A 17809-nucleotide genomic window follows, 5' to 3' on the forward strand; every position below is an offset into this window, starting at 1 on the left:
CAGCTCCCTAGTTCCCTAGTCAGGGCACTGATCAGGACATAAGTCAATGGGCTGACTCCCTGATCAGTGCCCTGACTACTGAACTAGGGAGCTGATTGAGACGCACCCATGTTGTTGTCGTGACTCCGCTCCGGAGCGCTAGTTGGTGTTCCAGTATAATCGGTCCGTCGAAACTGATTTATTGAAAAACGTTCCACGGTGCAAAAATAAATGCGGTTAAATTTTTTATTTTTTTTGCGTAATTAATTAACGCGTTAAAGTCACGTAATTAATTAATCTTAATTAACGCGTTAAAGTCCCGGCCCTAATATATATATATTATATTATAAAATATACACACATTTATTATAAAAAAAACCTTTATGTTAGATACAATAAATTGCGTTAGATAAATTATGTTAGATAAATAAAAACTAAAAATCTTTACCTATTCCTTAATGAAAGAGAATTTAAACATGACAGAAACTAAAATAAAATGTACATGCCAATGATAACACTTCTTTCTAAAAATCTTTTGTGAATTGCTATTATTAGAATAACCTTTATCAAAACATTAACCAGCATTTCTTGAAAAGTTGGAAACTTTATTTTTTAAGAGTTTATGTAATGTCGTTTCAGAAGCGGAGCATAATATCATTTTAATTAGATTTTTATGAAATCGTGTACATGCATATTAACCTTCATGTTCTTTTAAAATTGACTTTCCTGTTGTTTTGCTTCCCCGAGGCCCTAATGATGGATGTATGAAGATAATGATAGTAATGGTGCAATTAACCTCTTATTTTCCCTTCGGATTCTTTTAATTTGTTCCTCTGACCTAATCAAAACTCACTAGAGAGGCATTACTGAAGCTTTAATCTTGTGTTGTTTCACAAAGTAGACTTTTCAAAAATACTATCAAATATAATGATCTTCTGTCTCAATTAAAATAAATTGTCAGAAGTGTTTTGTCACCTTATACATTAGTAAGTGTGAAAATTCATTGCAATTATTCATGCTTATCAGGCATCTCTGAGGCTATAAACATTAGAAATGCAACAAAAAAAAAACAATTCCTAGAAGCCGTTTGAACTTCTGAGCATGTTCTCAAGTTGAAATTTTGTTTACAAACAGTTTTCATAAGATTGGGAAAACTCATGAAGTATTAACCAGCCACTTCAATGTTAATTATGTTTTTTTGAGCTATTAAAACAGAATATGAAGGTTAAGAGAGGAAATAGGCTCAATGGTGATTTCTAGGGACCGTCAGTCTTGACATGTCATTCTTTCATCTTTTCCAAGCCAGCTACTCTATCATCTGCATTTGTCCTTCAGCATCGCCTCCTGTTGTCTTTACCCTTTGTGCTCACTATACACTTTCTCCTAACTTTCTTTTTTATCTCTCTGTCTCCATTATTCCTCCATGTTGCCATCATTGGCTTGTTTAACATTCTGCCAGCTCTGCACTGCAGTACCTGAGACCTGGCATGAAAATGACAGAGAGAGAGAGAGAGAGAGAGAGAGAGAGAGAGAGAGAGAGAGAGAGAGAGAGAGAGAGAGAGAGAGAGAGAGAGAGAGAGAGAGAGAGAGAGAGAGAGAGAGAGAGAGAGAGAGAGAGAGAGAGAGAGAGAGAGAGAGAGTCAGCTGTGAAGAACTCAATTCCTCTTCCTCTTAATCACATCCCCTTGCAGTAAATTTACAGCTTGTCTAGATCGCTTACAGATTGCATATTATATATATGAACAACATTATTATGATTTGTTCTCTATATTTTTCAGCTAATTATTTTACAGACTGTATTCTATCATGTTTGGCAGTTTATGTAAAACATAAACGGTTGATTTCAATTTTTAATTGTTTGACAGCCCTAATCTAAACTAGACAAATTCACATAAGAATCTAAATGATATAGGATAGTAATATTTATTTTCAGGAAATATATTTTGATTTAGTTTGTTAAACACACTTAATTCAAGATATGGTCTCTGATTAGAATTAAATAATGCATTAATAATTATATTTATAACTATTAATTATTGTCCGAAAGGAAGTATCTTTATTTCTTGTCAAGTAAACTTAACTTGTTGTTGGGGTTCGTACTGACAACTGTACAGAAATAATGATTAAGAACACGCGTTTTGCCGTGTAAGCTTTCTCTGCACAAACACACCTGTGTGAAAGCTTAGACAACAGGAGGGAAGCTGTTTGAAGTCTTTCAGGGCCGCACAAGCAGAAATCCACAGGAAGACAGGAAGCAGGCAGTTAATAGATGACGATATGCTGTGAAGAGCAGCTCTACAGCAGACTGTGACGTTCGGACGGCTCCCTCCCATGATTCCTGTGGTGCATTTCAGCTGGAGCTCTGAGGAAAGCTGAATGTGTTTGCACAATTTGCTTATGTGTCCTACATTTTCCTTTCAAATGCGCGTTGGTCAACAGTTTGCGTGTTCTTTTCTTTTTAAAAGAATCAAGTTAAAGACTATGCGAGAGTGAATCTGAAGGTAATCTCATTTTTTTAAATCCTGTTTCACAGAAAAAGAGCACAGTATCACTGCAAACCCATCACAACTCTTTGCAGTCTCTTCACTGTCTTTTCTTTTCCTTCCTTCCTTCCTTCCTTCTGTTTTCCCTCCGTTCCTCCCTTCTTCCTCTCGCGGTCTGCGTGTGGGGAGTGAGGTAACCTTGATGCCCAGATGGGTGACGTCATTTGGGCTCTCTGGGGAATATGCTCTCTCTCTTTCTCAGAAATACACACACACACGCACGCACACACACTCAGTGTGGTTCTTTTCTTTTAATCGATGACACACTCAAACCGAGAGTGGCATAGCAAACAGAAAAGAGAATGTGCACTCTCTTAAGTAGATGCCTTTATGTTTCTGCTTTATCGTGAATGGCTGCATTCACACAGCTGTTAAACATGGCTTCTTAAATGTAATTTTTTGATATGTGGAATTACATTTAAAGGCACAATATGTAAGATGTTTTAAAATTAAATTATCTAAAAAAACACTTGAAAATTTTTAAATATTTTGTTGACTTGTGTATTGGTGCACTTACATTATCCCAAATGTTTCCAAGAATGTTTAAATCCAGAGGAATAAGCAATTTAACCTAGCCTGACGTGGTCATACTCAATTCTAGTCAGAATATGAGTCTGAAACTGCTCCATTGGGCTGTGATTATGAGGCGTGTTTCAACCAAACCAGGAAAGACCTCAATTGGACAGATCTACAACCAATCAGAGCAACGAAGCGACGCATTGTCAAATGTCAACAGAGCTCAACTGCACTGTGTTGCCAAGTCCGCGTTTTTTTTCCGCGGGTTGTTTTCTATGTCCGCGGGTTTAATTGACTATTATGTGATATATAGACCCATGAGTGCAAATTTTAGCAGCAACCTTGCCAAAATAACACACATTTTACCCCCCAAACACCTTGTTTTCCGGAGAACCCCCCCTCTCCTAGTAGTTGGAGGATTTTTTTTGTAAAAACTTGGCAACCTGCACGCGTGCTGAAATAAACGATCTTAGCCGTGTTGTAAAAAAATAAAAGAATTTATTGATACACAGAGTACTTACCCAACATGATCATCACCTTTGAGAGAAATTGTGAAGCTGAATGAATATACAAACAAGCTCTCCGTTTAGGATTCGAACAAATATAACCCAAGCCCCTTTCATGACGTGGATGATTACGTTACTGTTGATCATCTGTCCGTCATCGTCTAAAGCCCGCCCTGATGATTTCATTGGTCCGAACAGTTTCTGTTCGGGGATAATTACTCCTCTATGGAGCAATGCCAGACCGAACTGCCAATACATTTTTTTTTTTTATCGCCATGCCTAATATTGATCTCTTACTGCAGTGTGTCTCATAGCAGCCGCCGAGCGTAGCATTATAACATAACTTTCAACATGCTCAATTAATTTCTAATATGATAAAACAGCGATGGGTTACCTCACATACACATGAAATCAAGGCGTCATCAATCTACACCTTGGTTTTTTAATAAGCACCATCTAGCGCCAAAAAAATTACGCATTTGACTATATGAACTTCATGACTGACGTGATTTAAACTCTAGTTGCTGCATTTTGGGCTAGTTGAAGTTAGTTGAGTAAACATGCAGTAATGATCAATCATCCAGCTTTTCAATATCTAGATTCTATGCTGTCCATTGGGTTTTTTAACCTCAAGGACATTTTGAGTATCATCAGAGAAAAGCAACGGTCCTAGTACTGAGTCTTGTGGTACACCGTATTGAACTTGTGATTCATCTTTATTTATTATCTGACTATAACTTAATCTGATTTAAACCATGCTGATGCCATTTCACTATATGCCAACATATTTGTAGAGCAATATTGTGGTCAATAGTATCAAAGGCAGCATTACGGTCCAGTAATACTTAAAGAGATATACAACCATGATCAGATGATAAGAGCAAGTCATTTCTACTTATTATCAAACTCTGATGAGAGCAGTTTGGGTGATGTGATATGGTCTAAATATTCCTTATACCATTTCTCTTCAAGTAGTATTTGGATTTTCACCACTTCACTAGCAGCACTCGAGCTGCATTAACTGCACAAGTTTGTTTGAATCCTGATGATCAGGATCAGTGTTACAAATGGGGTTATTTTATTAGTAACATACACTCCTGAACAAAATCTTGGTCAAAAAGGTCAAATCTGCGCAAAAATATGGCTTTCATGTCATTGTCCTTCAAGCAGTCATACTGTCAAGATCTCCTGATGGCAAAGGCAAAAAGGCTTTCTCTCTTTGAACGTGGCAGGATTTTTGAGCTGCACAAGCAAGGCCTTTCGCAACGCGCCATCGCTGCCGAGGTTGGACGCAGTAAGACAAAAAATCCTGAGAGTTATCGGACGAAAAAGTCAAGTGGTAGACCCAAAAAGATTTCACCTGCACTGAACCGCAGGATCCGACGGGTTGTCCGTGAAGACACAGGTCGATCCTCAACCCAAATTAAGGCCCTTACTGATGCTGACTGCAGCCCAATAACCATAAGACGTCATCTGCTAGAGAAGGGCTTCAAGAACAAAAAACGTCTTCAAAGGCCACGTCTCCTCCCACAACACAAACTTGCCCGTTTAGAATTTGCAAGGGAGCACCAAACATGGGACATTGAAAAGTGGAAGAAAGTTTTATTCTCTGATGAGAATTTTTTACCTGGACGGTCCTGATGACTTCCAACGTTACTGGCATGACAAGATCCCACCTGAGATGTTTTCTACGCGGCACAGTGGAGGAGGCTCCATCATGATCTGGGGTGCTTTTTCCTTCAATGGGAAAATGGAGCTTCAGGTTGTGCCGGGGCGTCAAACGGCGGCTGGCTATGTGGATCTGTTGCAGCGGGCATCCCTCTTGACCGAGGGCCCCCGTTTGTGAGGTAATGACTGGGTCTTTCAACAGGACAACGCTGCAATTCACAAAGCCCGTCTGACGAAGGACTTCTTCCAGGAGAATAACGTTGCTCTTTTGGACCATCCTGCGTGTTCCGCTGATCTAAATCCCATTGAGAACATTTGGGGATGGATGGCATCCATTATTTACAATAATGGATGTCAGTTCCAGACCGTGGATGCCCTTTGTGAAGCCATCTTCACCACATGGAGCAACGTTCCCACCAGCCTCCTGGAAACAGTCTCATCAAGCATGCCGAAACGAGTGTTTGAAGTGATCAACAAGAACGGTGGGGCTACTCACTACTGAGTCCTTTTTTGACACTTTTAGTACTGTTGTGCGTTTATTTTTGGGCTATGGTCTTAAACTTTTGATCAGCTGATGAACGGCCTGTTTCAGTTTAAATGCAGTTTTCAATAAATTGCCTACTCTCTATTTTTTGTCTCTTACTCCTGTTTCTTCTTTTGGCGTTTTGAAGCAGCACTGACAACCCAAGTGCGAAATGTGTAAAACTTGCAATGCATCCCCTGGTCTTAAGATTTTGTTCAAAAGTGTATATTTAAGCTGCTTAAAGTGTCAAATTATAATATATATATATATATATATATATATATATATATATATATATATATATATATATATATATATATATATATATATATATATATATATATACAGTATTGTTCAAAATAATAGCAGTACAATGTGACTAACCAGAATAATCAAGGTTTTTAGTATATTTTTTATTGCTACGTGGCAAACAAGTTACCAGTAGGTTCAGTAGATTGTCAGAAAACAAACAAGACCCAGAATTCATGATATGCACGCTCTTAAGGCTGTGCAATTGGGCAATTAGTTGAATTAGTTGAAAGGGGTGTGTTCAAAAAAATAGCAGTGTCTACCTTTGACTGTACAAACTCAAAACTATTTTGTACAAACATTTTTTTTTCTGGGATTTAGCAATCCTGTGAATCACTAAACTAATATTTAGTTGTATGACCACAGTTTTTTAAAACTGCTTGACATCTGTGTGGCATGGAGTCAACCAACTTGTGGCACCTCTCAGCTGTTATTCCACTCCATGATTCTTTAACAACATTCCACAATTCATTCACATTTCTTGGTTTTGCTTCAGAAACTGCATTTTTGATATCACCCCACAAGTTCTCAATTGGATTAAGGTCTGGAGATTGGGCTGGCCACTCCATAACATTAATTTTGTTGGTTTGGAACCAAGACTTTGCCCATTTACTAGTGTGTTTTGGGTCATTGTCTTGTTGAAACAACCATTTCAAGGGCATGTCCTCTTCAGCATAGGGCAACATGACCTCTTCAAGTATTTAACATATGCAAACTGATCCATGATCCCTGGTATGCGATAAATAGGCCCAACACCATAGTAGGAGAAACATGCCCATATCATGATGCTTGCACCTCCATGCTTCACTGTCTTCACTGTGTACTGTGGCTTGAATTCAGAGTTTGGGGGTCGTCTCACAAACTGCCTGTGGCCCTTGGACCCAAAAAGAACAATTTTACTCTCATCAGTCCACAAAATGTTCCTCCATTTCTCTTTAGCCCTGTTGATGTGTTCTTTGGCAAATTGTAACCTCTTCTGCACATGCCTTTTTTTTTTAACAGAGGGACTTTGCGGGGGATTCTTGAAAATAGATTAGCTTCACACAGACGTCTTCTAACTGTCACAGTACTTACAGGTAACTCCAGACTGTCTTTGATCATCCTGGAGGTGATCATTGGCTGAGCCTTTGCCATTCTGGTTATTCTTCTATCCATTTTGATGGTTGTCTTCCGTTTTCTTCCACGTCTCTCTGGTTTTGCTCTCCATTTTAAGGCATTGGAGATCATTTTAGCTGAACAGCCTATCATTTTTTGCACCTCTTTATAGGTTTTCCCCTCTCTAATCAACTTTTTAATCAAAGTACGCTGTTCTTCTGAACAATGTCTTGAACGACCCATTTTCCTCAGCTTTCAAATGCATGTTCAACAAGTGTTGGCTTCATCCTTAAATAGGGGCCACCTAGGGGCCACCAAAATTTCAGACTTTTTTGGAATGTTTGTATAATGTGTTGTAAATGTGTGAACTTAAATGTGTGAACAAAACTGTAAATCTGCCATTTATCATGTATCCTTGAAAGCATAGAATAATTTATGAATTGCATATAAAGAATTAAACAAAAATGTGCAAAAGGATGTGAGACATGGTTTTAACAGAGACAATAGATTTTATATATCAGAAATCTTTTTAGTCTTTGACCCAAATTGACCCAAGTTGACATGAAATTACCATATTTATTTCCTTAATAAAAATTCCTACTTTTTTGGTGAATGATTCACCAGTGCATGGTATTACAAAAATGTTTGTCTGCATAATCAAAATGAAATAACTTGTTCCGCCTGTGATACATCTTTCCTTTTTCTACTGATATCCGTGTTGAAAAAACAGCATATGCTGGTTAGGTATGTTTTGAAGCATGGCAGCTGGTTTGAGCTGGTTTGAGCTGGTCCTGAGCTGGAGCAAGTTTCTTAGGACCAGCTCTTGACCAGCTTAAACCAGATCAAACCAGCTCAAACCGCAGATGCTATGCTTCAAAACATACCTAACCAGCATATGTTCTTTTAAAAAAAAGGGATATTACCAATCTCTTACTTCTCAACCTCTCTTAAACACAACGTGCCTCCATCTTAAACACCCACTTTTATGATCTAATCAATTCCCGGCGGATAAAATCAAGTCCAGCCGCGCATTCTTCAACACTGACAGTTCTGTTGGTTCTGTTAAATGGGTTGCAGATGGCATTTCACTTTGACTTGATTGTCAAAAACAACATAAAAAAGCTGCTTTCAGCAGGTCTTCATATATTGTGCTTATTGGTTTACAGTGAAAGGGGGACTCGTGTGAAGTGCGCTCAAGTGTCTAACTACTTCAGGGCATGTTGGGCCGCCGGCACAGAACAGAATGGCCTTTTGTACCACAACAGTACGACTCTCTGTCCCTTTACCCTTTAACTGGCCACAATGGAAGCCCCCTCTAACGGTGCAGAAGTGTTAGCACACTCAGAGCGGGCAGCCTGAATGAAGTCCCTATGAATGAGCGGCCAGAGGACTGTGGGAAAAGGGGCTGGTGGGGCGATGTTGAATGGGAGTTACTGTGGAGCGCATGTGTACAGAGGAAAGGAAGGGTTGCGGTTTGTTTTTACGTGTTATGTCTCGGACACGGTGGATACTCTAAATAGCTGGATGTAAATGTATGTTACTGTAAAAACTGTGAGATGGAGAGTCCATGTTATTTTAGATTTGATTTCCTTTTTCCCAAATTAAAATTCTGTCATCATTTCTTACACTTTCTGTGAAACGCTAATGTAGACGATGAAACCAATGATTCAGAAATGTAGGATTTGGAGTGCATGAACCATTTGGGTTAATTTTCAGGTACTTTTATTGTGTTATTTATTTATTTGTTTTATCTTTTTGGAGCTTGATAGCTAATAGTCTCCAACCGTTTGGATTGTAGAAAAGGGCAACATGAATATTTTGCTAAACATCTCATTTTGTGTTCAACTTTAGAAAGAAATCCATACAAGTTTGAAATTTGACAGGCATGAATGATACCTCAAACCATCAGACTTCAAATTTTATCTTGAGGAACACTTTTGCAAGCTAAATTTGAATAATCACCATGATCACCATAATCATCATGGGTCAATGTGTGAATAAATGATTGCTACATTTTCCTCTTTTTTTGGCTAAACTATCCCTATTTTGGGGCATTTTAGTAGGCAAACATCATTATTACATTAACAAACTTGAAAAATTTGAATAAACCCCTAACATTATTAATTAAAGTTGATGAATTAGCGAAAAATCTTTTTATCCATACTGGGATGTACATCCGAATGTAATGGATTATGCACAAGTAGGGCAATTTTCATGCATGGGTTGTTGATTGGATTTTGAGATCTAGGCATTGCATCTAAAAATATGAAGTGGACTTAATTTGGCATACGTGAATTTTCATTTTGGCCGACTTCTCTCACAAAAGTTTGTTCTCTCGCAAAACTATTGCGTTCCCAGTGAAACATTGCATTTGCTTTCTGTGGCAAAACTATTGCGTCCCTTGACAACTTACTGAAATATAGCTTTTCCTCCCGCCTCATATTATTTCCATCACAAAAGTTTTGAGACTGAAGGCAAAGTTTCTCAGGGGAACACAAACGTTTTAAGAGAAAAGGCAGAAGCCCTGAAATGTTGCCTCCCATCTCATTTTTGAACATCACCCTGTCCCATTAGGGGCTTAAAATTGTCACCTGGCAGAAGATTTATTAATGTTGCGAGTAGGATTGAAACTAGTGTTTCCTCTAGGAGCACCAAGGCTCAATGTGTCAGCATGAGGCGAAAGCTCCTATTTTTACTTCTCTCTCTCATTGTGTAACATTCATTTTATAAGGACCTCTCCTCTATTGTGTCATGATGTCGAATGAAACAAGCAGCCGCCCCAGGCATTTATTCGTAGGCGAAGCTGTTTATTTTTCCCACTATCATCATGCCTTTAGAGAACTCCCCTGTTGATTCTCTCTCTTCCTTTTTGTGTGTCTCAAACCCCCTCCTACTCTCACAGACCCTCCTGACTGTGATTTTCAGACTCCCCTGCATGTGTTGTCTGTCTGTGCGTTCATCTGCTCTCACTCTTCCCTCCCGCCCTGTCTGAAAGCTTTCTGCTCGCTGTTTATGGTCTCTCTGTGACGGAGGCCACCACCAGTGAGAGAGACGAGAAAAGGAAATGAGAGGGGGAAGGCAGTGTATTTCATGTGTTTGTGGTGTGCGAGGTACGTTACAGAGCTTGTTCTCGGCACTGTATGATGCGCCGTGTTGAATGAGGGATTGATTTATTGTTTTGTTTGCCTGCCGTCCGTTTGCAGCCGTTGCTGACTTAACAGAGATGGTGAGAATATATCCAGTATATTAAAGCTATAAGTATTTACTACAGGCTGTTTCATTATGTTTATGGCTGTGTTTCTGCCCACTGTTGCGCAGACAATTTACACTTAGTACAAATAGCTTATTTGAACTTTGCGTGAATTGTGTTTATCGCTATTTTCACTTTATCTAAAGAAGAGGTTATTTTTAGCTATTTGCATTTGATGAACAGCATATCTACATCAATATACATTTACTCTAAAGAGACCCCGGGCAAATAAGCCAGAACGTTTATTGTTTATTTTTTATTTTTTAATAAATCTAAGTTAAATAGTTAGAAATGTTATATATGTCATTGTATACTGTTTTCTATAAGTATGTTAAGATGCTAAAATGTCGAGTGTTTGTAACCAATAAGTAAAACGTTCTACTTTCTAAATTCAATTTTTTATAAGTAAGTTATGATAACATGTTTTTACATTGCTTTAAACTCATCAAAATAAAAATAAAAGCAAGTATCCACTTTTTTTAAGTTATACAAGATTCAAATCATTTTTTAAAGTCAGTTTAATGTAATTTAAGTTTAAATTACTTAAACATCCAAGTTGATTGTACTTTTTTTCAAGACTAATGTAGTGCTCTACATGACATGCAGGTACATACATAATATATATATATATATAAATATATATATATATATATATATATATATATATATATATATATATATATATATATATATATATATATATATATATATATATATATATATATATATATATATATATATATATAGTAACCATGAATTAAGAAATAATGTTGTATGTGAATAATGTAGTCTTGTTTTACTAAATCATGGCCACATTTTATTAATTTGTTCCCTTGTTTCGATGTAACTAAAACAAGGGAACAAATTATTACAAAGTCGCCATGATTTAGTAAATCAACAGTATGAATTGTTCATCCTTGGCCACAATATACACTATATTGTAAAAGTTTTGGGACGCCTGCCTTTACATGCATAAGAACTTTAATGACATCCCATTCTTTAATCCGTAGGGTTTAATATGGGGTTGGCCCACACTTTGCAGCTATAACAGCTTCAGCTCTTCTGGGAAGGCTTTCCACAAGGTTTAGGGGTGTGTTTATGGGAATTTTTGACAATTCTTCTAGAAGAGCATTTGTGAGGTCAAGGATGAGAAGGCCTGGCTCAGTCTGTGCTTTAATTCATCCCAAAGGTGCTCTGTCGGGTTGAGGTCAGGACTCTGTGCAGGCCAGTCAAGTTCCTCCACACCAAACTCACTCATCCATGTCTTTATGGACTGATACTTTGTGCACTGGTGCGCAATAATATTGGAACAGGAAGGGACCATTTCTAAACTGTTCCCACAAAGTTGGGAGCATGAAATTGTCCAAAATGTCTTGGCTTGCTGAAGCATTAAGAGTACTTTTCACTGGAACTAAAGGGCCAAGCCCCACTGCGGAAAAACAGCCCCACACCAAAAATTCCCCATCCACCAAACTTTACATTTGGCAGGATGCAGTCAGGCTAGTACCGTTCTCCTGGTAACAGCCAAAGCCAGACTCGTCCATCGGATGGCCAGACAGAGAAGCATGATTGGTCACTCCAGAGAACACGTCTCCACTGCTATAGAGTCCAGTGTCAGCGTGCTTTACACCACTGCATCCCACGCTTTCTATTGCACTTGTTGATGTGAGGCTTGGATGCAGCAGCTCAGCAATGGAAACCCTTTCCATTGAGCTCTTCACACAATGTTCTTGAGCTAATATGAAGGCCACAAGGAGTTTGGAGGCCTGTAGCTTTTAAAAGTTGGCGACTTCTGCATACTGTGTGCCTCAGCATATGCTGACCCTGCTCTATGATTTTACGTGGCCTACTAATTCGTGGCTGACTTGCTGTTGTTTCCAGCTGCTTGCACTTCGTTATAATACCACTAATTTGGAATATTTCGTAATGAGGAAATTTCCCAAATGGATTTATTGCACAGGTGGCAACCTATCACGGTACCACACTTGAATTCACTGAGCTCCTGAGAGCGACCCATTCTTTCACAAATGTCGAGGTGCTTGAGTTTATACACCTGTGGCCATGGAAGTGATTAGAACACATGAATTCGGTGATTCAGAGAGATGTCCCAATACTTTTGTCAATATAGTGTAGGCTATATATCTTTTTTCTTTCCTATGGGAAGGTTTAGTGGCTTGAACAACATTAGTTTCATCCCAAAATTTCCCTCTGATTGTAGTTGTCGTCAATGGTTATGTTTAGGAACGTTTTTACATGAACTTTTTTTCAAAACCCACAAAAGATGTTGATCGGTTTTGCTGAGCAAAAACAAACACTGTTTGGATACAATAACATATCTGAGGAGATGTCTAAGAGATAATTATTGGTTTGTTCTGTCTGCATTAACAGGTGTGTGTGTGTGTGTGTGTGTTGTGGTTGTTTGTGTACATGTGTGAGTTATTGAGCGGGTCTCGCTGTCGGAGTGTGGAGAGAGGTCATGAATTGAAGAAAAGAGGAAAAGGAGATTGCTGAACCCTGACTTCCGTTTCGTGTCACCACTGAGAGCTCGGGCCAGCAGTTTCTCTCTCTCTCACTCACTCGTTCGCTCTCACACCCTTGTTTTGCCCTCTCACCCTCTCGCATTTGCTCTATTAGATTTGTAGCATTTATTAGAATTACTTTACAATAAGGAACGAACTAATCTAAATGAACTTAACCTTGAATTTATACATATGTACATATATTTATACATTTGACAGGCTGTGACATGAAGAGTGTACAAAATAACATATTTTAGCAATTGTGTGAAAGTGATTAGCACATAACGGACACAATACTGGCATAAACATGAATATCTATTGTGTCAATATCCGTCACATTACTAAATTTACGTCACCGTTTTCCAATACCTCCGTTTTCAAACCACACTACAACGCGAAAAACGAAATGTTTCAAATATGCACTTTTTAGAGCGTTTTCAAAAAGCTTAGTTCTCTCTGGTCACCCCACACCACTTGATTTATGGATTTTGACAGAGCATAACTAAAAATAAATGTATTAGATTGATTAGATTTAGCCATTTTGTTTAGAATGCTGTAAAAACAACCACATAGAAACGCATGAAAAACCACCTGAAATGCTTTAGCAACCAACTACAACACACAAGTGATGGTGCGTTTTGCACAGACAGGTTGTGCATATTTTTGTATGTAAAAATCTTTTGTGTGTGTGTGTGTGTGTGTGTGTGTGTGTGTGTGTGTGTGTGTGTGTGTGTGTGTGTTATTGTATTTGGTATCAGAAGTGGCACAGAAATCAGGCCTGCAACTTAATGATATTGTTCACTGAAAAAAGCTCATAAGATCTTCATTCACCTTTGAAACACAGCCCTTTTAATGAACGCAATGAATGCCCCAATTACACCAACTGCAAAACCTTTTTGACAGAGGCTATTTTCATGAACTCCGCCCACCATTATCTGATTGAGACATAGTTACAAAAGAAACTCATCTGATAACAGGATCAGTGGTGTGGAGAGTAAGGCGGATGGCGTTAGCGTTTGTTGCAATCGACCTTTTGAATCCACCTTTTTCCAAACTCATTATTCTCCCTTTTCCCACCGCGTATCAGCATGGAGAAGCCATTATTTTAAATAATGGTCAAGAAGATATAGTTGAAAAGTGACAAAGAAAATGCACCAAATGGGTGTTTAATGCTGGGGTAGGGTTATGGTATGGCTTCAGTGACAGGGACAAGTCAACATCCATATATGATTTTAATGAATATAATTATATGCATTATATTATAGTATTATTGTGCTTTCAAGTGCACCTTCCTTTCCTTCACGCACTCCCAAAAGCCCACACTTAACATCCAAATCAGCCAAATTAAAGTTTGTTGTAAAATGCAGTCTACTGATAATAAACCGCAGGACGTGTTTGATATTAAACAGTGTAAAAAACACACATTAAGCCGCAAATAAGACACTGTTGCCCATGGCTTTCTGTGTGTGCACTCCGAATTGGAATCGAACGTGGGAAAAAAATGGGATTTGTGCGTAACATTACAAGTGACAGCCGAATAAACCTGCTGCAGTCCGTCATTAATGAAAATCAAACAACCAATGGCAAAGGAAATAACTTAAGTAGCTTTAATAAGAAAGTTTTATACATCTAAGGGATAAAGTACACAGAAGAATAAACCCAAACCCGTTTATCCTGTGATAACACACGGCTGGATGTACATTATCTCGCGTATTACATGACTACTTGCCACATAAGTAAATAATTAGACACAAAATATTGATTGATATTGAGGTCTTTAAATGCAAAACTTCGTGAAGACAGCAGTTGCTAGCAAGTGGCTAGTTCAAACTAGTTCAAGACGGACACACTGTATATTACACTGTATTTTGCCACATAAATAATTATAGGAGTTAAAGATATTGATCTGACATGAAACCATCCAATACAGTGTCCAAAACAATTGTTGCAATATGGCAGCAGCTGCGTTTGTATGAAACGAGAGTGAGTCTGCGATACCAGGGGACGGATTCACACAAATTTTCTTAAAGGGGTACTTCAGCGCTGGGAAGATGAATCTGTATTTAAACTGGGTCATCAATGCAGTAGAAATGTGAAATTATTTTTGAACTTGGTGTCTTCTAGACTGAGAAAAGACAGAAAATGTATTTTTGTCCCATGGGGATGAAAGACTCCAATTCCCAGAATGCTTTGCTGTCCTGTGAGGCCATTCCCAACGCCACCAACTTGATTACAGTGACTGAGTTAGAGGAGACACTACAATTAAAAACTGAACGTGTCTGTTCAATATAATGAGTGAGTCACCGCGCGAGTATCACAGCACTGAGCACTGACTGCAAGAGTGATGAGAGCTGAGGTAATCGCGACTTCACTCGCGGCATACATTCACAACGCCTGTTCAGTCTGGCACGCGTTTCAGTTCATGCCTTTACAAGCTTAACTTTCATAGAAATTAATTTGAGAAGTTAAAAGACTTACATTGCTCACCATATCTCCGTTTAAATGAGTGCCTGTAGCTGCCTGCTGAGCTCTCCCTGCCAGCTGAGTGTGATCTCCATCCCCCATGCGCAGATTCAAAACATGCGGTAATGGCTCCCTCTGCTGGCTGTAGTCTTTAGCCTTTGGGCAAACATTCCTCCTATGATGCAAAAATCGTCAATTTGCATCATAGGAGGAATTTTTCCAGAAATAAAATGCATAAATCTCTTGTCTCAGGGGGATATGAGGGGGGAAATCACAATAATTTAAATATACTCCAGGGTTTCTACTGATACAAAGCCATATGCTAATCGCTGAAGGAACCCTTTAAGAAAAAAGTTACGAAAAATCTTAAAATAAATTCTAAGAGGTTCGTAAGAATGTTCCTCAATATTTTCTTAAGAACGTCTTAATTTTTTACTTAAGAAGAAAATAAATGGTGTTATTTTATTGAAAGGTATTACTGAAGACTCGCTGAATGAAAAACACCTCAAAGCCTGTCTTTTTGTGCTTCCTGCAGATTACCGTAGATATCATAATAAGTGTGCAGCCTATTTTCGTCATAACTGGCTTGACGGGAGAAAATCACTAAATGTTGTGTTTTTAATGTGTTAGTAAAATCTGTATTTTATCAAAGACGTTTATCAAAAACGCTGCTCAGGTACCAAGGATCGGCCGCTAGATCTACACAAGACAAATCATATTTCAGAGACATCCGAGCCCACGGCGGACGTCAGAAGGACTGGCCGAGGAAAGGCTGCTCTCGGCGGCTTAACAAGCGCTGGCTCTTGCAACTCTGAAAATGTCAGATAAAATTGTCAAATAGGCGCTCTCTTTATAATAAAAAAACAGATTTAATATTTAAACAAGTACATTCTCGGCTGAAAAAGTCTTAAAACTACTATTTGTGGCACAATAACAATAGCTAGTATTTTTAAATTACATGCAGTTTCTCATTCGCTATTGTCTTGCTGGTTGGTGCGCGCTGGTTTCTGGTTTTATACTCATCTGTATGGAAATATTAGTTTTAAATATTATATTTAGCTAGCTACTGTTATGTTGTAACGCTTAATATTTGAAACAACTCAATACATTCTGTAAATATCTTAAATCTGGGTATTTAAGATAGGTTGGAGTTTATCCTAACTTTAGGAAGTTATTTACGATGATTTTTAAGAACATTTTTTTTCGTGAATATGAATACTTCTTAAATTTTATCTTAAAGGGTGAGTTCACCCCAAGATTAAATTTATGTAATTAATGACACCCTAATGTCGTTCCACACCCGTAAGACCCGTAATTCATGATTCGGATCGCCAATGTAACGTGATTTCAGCAGTTTGACACGCGATCCAAATCATGAATCAATTCGCTGATTCATAACCGTTTGAATCTTTATTTGAGGATTGAAAACAAACACAGAAGAGAAGACAATGCTGAATAAAGTCGTAGTTTTTGTTATTTTTGGACCAAAATGTATTTTCGATGCTTCAAGAGATTCGAGTTAACCAACTGATGTCTCATCTGGACTACTTTGATGATGTTTTTATTCCCTTTCTGGACATGGACAGTATAGTGTGTCTACACTTAGATACGCTCTCAGACTAAATATAAAATATCTTAAACTGTGTTCTGAAGATGAACGGAGGTCTTACGAGTGTGGAGCGACATTAATGACATACATTTCATTTTTGGGTGAACTCACCCTTTAAAAACAATCATAAGAAAAAAGGAAAGAATATTTTTAAGAAAAGTTTTTCGGAATACAAAATATTCTTATATTTTTTCTTAAGTTAGAAAATAAGAAGATATTGGCAGTTAAGAATAATTTTATACTAAAGAATGTTTTGTGAATCCGGCCCCAGTTGACTATTTAATAAATGTACACACATTTTTTTGTTTTAATATTTTATTAGCTCACCAAACGCAAAACTTCCACAAAGAGAAAACATTCCTGGCAAGCATATAGTGCTGACTTCAGTTAGATAAGCCGATGTTATCAGTTTTTACTGGTTTTCATCAGGGAATAACATACCGATCAGAATCAACTGTTCCACAGAGCTGAGTAATCTTAAATCTTAATAATACTGTTTATTTAATTTATATTTTCGTTCTGTTGTAGTCAAATAAGACTTTGATCATATTGCCCAACAATAATTGTATTAAATAATTGTAATTTCAATACTGCCCAAAAATAATTGTGATTATGATTTTTCCATAATCGAGCAGTCCTACACTGGGTTCACTTCTCTGTAGAGCATTGGCCTAATTACAGATCTGGTGTCATCCAATTTATCAGAGCTTTCCCAGCTGTTCAATATCCACTTTCAGCAAGGCAATGTTTTTCCGTGCGTAAGTGTGTTTTGTTTGTGTAATCCACACCCTGCGAGGAATTCCACTTCCTCAAATGATCAGGCAAGGTC

At 37.9% G+C, this 17809-nt stretch overlaps 1 protein-coding gene across 2 annotated transcripts in view; it reads left to right on the forward strand.

The window, feature by feature from the left end:
* ece2b (endothelin converting enzyme 2b) overlaps nt 1–17809 on the forward strand; it is a 110004-nt gene that overhangs the window by 11125 nt on the left and 81070 nt on the right. Inside the window, exon 1 of one of the 2 annotated variants that reach the window (XM_067450149.1) lies at nt 10225–10365. The exons of the other annotated variant lie outside the window; for it this stretch is intronic. Within the exon in view, the coding sequence (XP_067306250.1) occupies nt 10363–10365 (3 nt within the window). The 5' untranslated portion in view covers nt 10225–10362. Of the gene's footprint in view, nt 1–10224; nt 10366–17809 lie in introns of those variants that run through there. 2 annotated transcript variants of the gene reach the window in all.

Source organism: Pseudorasbora parva, chromosome 8, assembly GCF_024679245.1.
Source record: "Pseudorasbora parva isolate DD20220531a chromosome 8, ASM2467924v1, whole genome shotgun sequence".
Classification (NCBI taxonomy): domain Eukaryota; kingdom Metazoa; phylum Chordata; class Actinopteri; order Cypriniformes; family Gobionidae; genus Pseudorasbora; species Pseudorasbora parva.